Source organism: Echinops telfairi, unplaced genomic scaffold, assembly GCF_000313985.2.
Source record: "Echinops telfairi isolate 266 unplaced genomic scaffold, ASM31398v2 ScPeMD7_7409;HRSCAF=8447, whole genome shotgun sequence".
Lineage (NCBI taxonomy): Eukaryota > Metazoa > Chordata > Mammalia > Afrosoricida > Tenrecidae > Echinops > Echinops telfairi.
Window position 1 is genome coordinate 1507696 of NW_022111309.1, and position 3611 is coordinate 1511306.

The following is a 3611-nucleotide window of genomic DNA, read 5'->3' on the forward strand; positions in this document are numbered from 1 at the left end:
CAAACACTCTTGGTTCCTCTTCTAGTCCCGCCTTATGCAAACCCTGCATCATCCCCACCATCGTCAACACACACACAAACAGCACAGCAACCACAAGAACATCTGGCAGCAAGGCCACATCAGAATGCACCCTTTGGAAGGAAAAGCAGACACATGGTTCCATATTAAGAGCCACATTTTTTCCTGTCAGGGTGTAATCACATGCATTTTCAGTTTATGATCTTTTAGCAAAAGTTTAGGGCTGAATTTGGAACTTCCATGCTGTGTTTTATGTGTCCTGGACAACAGTGACTTAAAGTGCATAAGAAATGAAGGGTCAAAATGAAGATAATAAAATGCATGATAAAGTAAGTGTGCCAAAATTGTATTTAGAATCACGCCATTAATGAATATAAAGCTGGAGTCTATTTTTTACATGAAACAAAACCATTTCAAATTCAGTATCAATTTAATCATAAACCCACACAACACTAGAGGTCATATTTGGATGTACTTTTCTCCCATTTTTTTCATTATTCCAAAGTGTTTAAATTCAGAAATAAAGGGATCAAATCTCTTAAAGCGTCAAATGTTTCAGAAACTTTTCTTATACCAAAAAAAAAAAAAAATCAGGAAATTTAAAAATTCAATAAAGTATTTTTCTGTGGATTACATTTTGAAATACGATTGTTTCATTTACAATCTACATTCTTGTTAAAAACAAAACAGAAGACATATGTCTGTTAATGCCCAGCCTTATTTGTAAACAAGGCTACGCTTTCCAGAGGGTGTGCCCTGAGATGCTGGCATAGACCTTCCAGGAGCTTGACTTTGCTGCCAACTCCCACACCCCACCCTGTCAATGAAGCCAGTATATGCTGCTAACATCCACTCTTCAAAAACAAACAAGTTGCCACTGGGGAAACCACTGAGAGAAAAAAGCTGTGGGGAAAACAAGTGTATGGGGGAAGAAGGAAAGAAGATTAGAATGACCACTGAAGATTTTTGTATTTCAAGCTAATTTGTTGCATTGTCAATCTATCGTTCTTATCGAGAGAATGGAAACCTGGTTTAGACTTGGAGAGGCACAACAGATGCAATAGTTTGCGTATGAGACACAAATAAAAACACAGAAGACAGAGGGTTCTGAATTTCAGGGGGGTATATTCCAACTCAGGGAAAGGACGAAGGCATTTTAGCTCTGAAGCTCAATCAGGACATTCCAGAGAATTCTGCAGCCTCTTGCACTTGGTAGGGCCGGATGAGAAGACGAAGGCATTTTAGCTCTGAAGCTCAATCAGGACATTCCAGAGAATTCTGCAGCCTCCTGCACTTGGTAGGGCCGGGTGAGAAGACCTGGTTGCCGGCCTGGCCTCCTCCCTGCGCACACTGTGCAGCGTCAGCAAGCAGTGTCCGAGTGGCAGTGCCCCTGCGGGCTCCTGAGTGCTCATCAACTCAGTAAGTCAAAGGTCTGCAGACACCGGGTGGAGCAGCAGTAAGCCACGAAACTCACACTTGTCCTCCTGGAAGGGGGAAAAAGGGTGGTGGTGGTGGTGGAGAAAAACAGGTTAGCTTGAGATTAAGTCTCTGGATTCTTTCCATTAAGAGACAACATTTGCTGCTGTTACTGCTAAAAGATGAAGCATGGTGTAAAAACTACCCAGTAGAAATAGACATTTCCGAGCTCTTAGAATCAAGTTAGGGGTGTGTGCATGTTGCGTTCATTTAATTAGCAGTTGTTGGATGACGTAATTTCTAAGCAAGCAGCTAAGAAAAATAAGACTTTTCCATATTTAATTCTTAATTCTACACACTCCCAACCATGCAATCATGAAACGAATTACATTACACACTGAAAATGCCACCCAAACGAGTATTTTACACACCGAGGTTACTCATTAAAAGGAATATGTCCTACAAATGAATCCACACAGGTTGTTCTTTTAGACTCTGAACAATAAAGGTAAGGATCCTTCTCCAGCGCCATCTCACACAGTCAGGAACCCCCGGATGTCCTGCTGTGGTGCTTTCGGCGGTGAGTTGCGAGACCTGTGGGCTGTTCAGTCCCCTGTTAAACCGATAGCTCCAGTTGTTAGATAGCTTGTTTTCCAACTGGAAGTGCTATCTGGCAAGGAGATATTATACCTACCACTGGTTTTACAAGACCTCCTGAGTAAATAGGTTTCTATCCTTTCACCCTGCCTATCCCCTCTGCCCAGAGGGGCGAGTACTACAGACTTGACCACCAACGCTGTCTTTCGTTGGCTAGACTAGTCCATGGGAGGCACAGCCGGAAACTGAAGAATGCTGTCAAGGAGGCTTAATGAAGCAGTTTGAGGTGGGGCTAGTAAAGAGCCGTGATCCCTTTCTTTTCTCTCCACCCCAAGTCATCAGGGCCCCATGAGGAAGGTGAGCCTTGACTCCCATTCAGTATAAACCAGGCAGAAGAAGGTAGTGTACGGACCAGCTGGTACTGTTCTTTCTCCCCCTCCTCTTTTTGATGTCAGGAGAGCCCGGTTATAAGATGAATAACTAAGCCCCCCTGAAATAATGAGGCAATGTGAGTCAGTGCTCCATGTTCAATGGCAAGGTGCCAGTGGGTCAAGTGGGTAGCTGAACCTTTACCCTATTTATCTGCAACAAAAATTAGTACTCACTCTTGCTGGGGTGGTGTCAGTAGACTTAGCAAGAAGATCAATATATACCAGTTTCTGCCCTGACGGTCCTAGCATTAAACTTGAACAGAAGAGTGATTGATGATTATATGGGATAGAGGCTCATGATATGTGTCCAGGATATCATTTTTCTGACAAGGATTTTAAATAGGCATCATTCAAACAAACAAACAAACAAACAAACAACTCCAACGAGCAGTTATGAATCCCCTTGAAGCAAATGGGGAAAGAAATAAGAAAGAAAATGTCAGAAAATAAACAGAAGGTGGTTTTTTTTAAAGAACAAATGGATATATTACCATGGAAGTAAAAAATACCCAAAATAAAAAATTCACTAGAGAACAGAATCAGTAAACTTGAGGACAGATCAATGGAACTATCAAGTCTGAATAACAGAGAAAAGCTGACTGAATAAAATTAGCAGAATCTCAGGGATCCAGGGAATAATATCAATGAATATCTGTGTCATGAGAATCCCAGAAGGAGAGAAGAATGGGACTAAGAAAGCACTAAAAGAAAAAAAAGATGGAAAAAAAATGTCCCCAAATTGATGAAATATATAAGAAAACAAGTGGAAATCAAATAGGAAAATATTTAAGAAAACAAGTGGAAGTCAAATAGGAAAAAGCATAGAAATAGCTCATAAACTTCTGAAAAAATAAAGGATAAAGAAAAAAAATGGAAGCAACCAGGAAAAAAATACTTATAGAGACATACCAATTTAAGAGACAGTAGATTTTTCCTCTGAAGCCACTTAGGACAGAACTAGGACAATAATTTTCAAATATAGGTAAGCATTGTTTAATGTTCATGATAGTTATGTGAAATAGGTTATATGATTCAGATGTGTGAACACCATTTTAAAACCATATGGAACCCTACTTCCAGTGGTCCTCATCAGTGCTATGCACTACTGCTGCTGTGGAACTGCTGGCAAAGGCTGGAGGAATGTGCGCT

The 3611-nt window shown here is 40.8% G+C and overlaps 1 protein-coding gene across 3 annotated transcripts in view; it reads right to left on the minus strand.

Annotated features, from left to right (window-relative positions):
• Positions 1 to 1123: 1123 nt before the first annotated feature.
• LRRC28 (leucine rich repeat containing 28) overlaps positions 1124 to 3611 on the minus strand; it is a 181568-nt gene continuing 179080 nt past the window's right edge. For 2 of the 3 annotated variants that reach the window (XM_045296485.1, XM_004709852.2), the window contains one exon: positions 1124 to 1502. In XM_045296485.1, coding sequence (XP_045152420.1) covers positions 1430 to 1502 — 73 coding nt within the window. In that variant the 3' untranslated portion in view covers positions 1124 to 1429. The remainder of the gene's footprint in view (positions 1503 to 3611) is intronic. The other variant, XM_045296484.1, reaches the window with a different exon arrangement.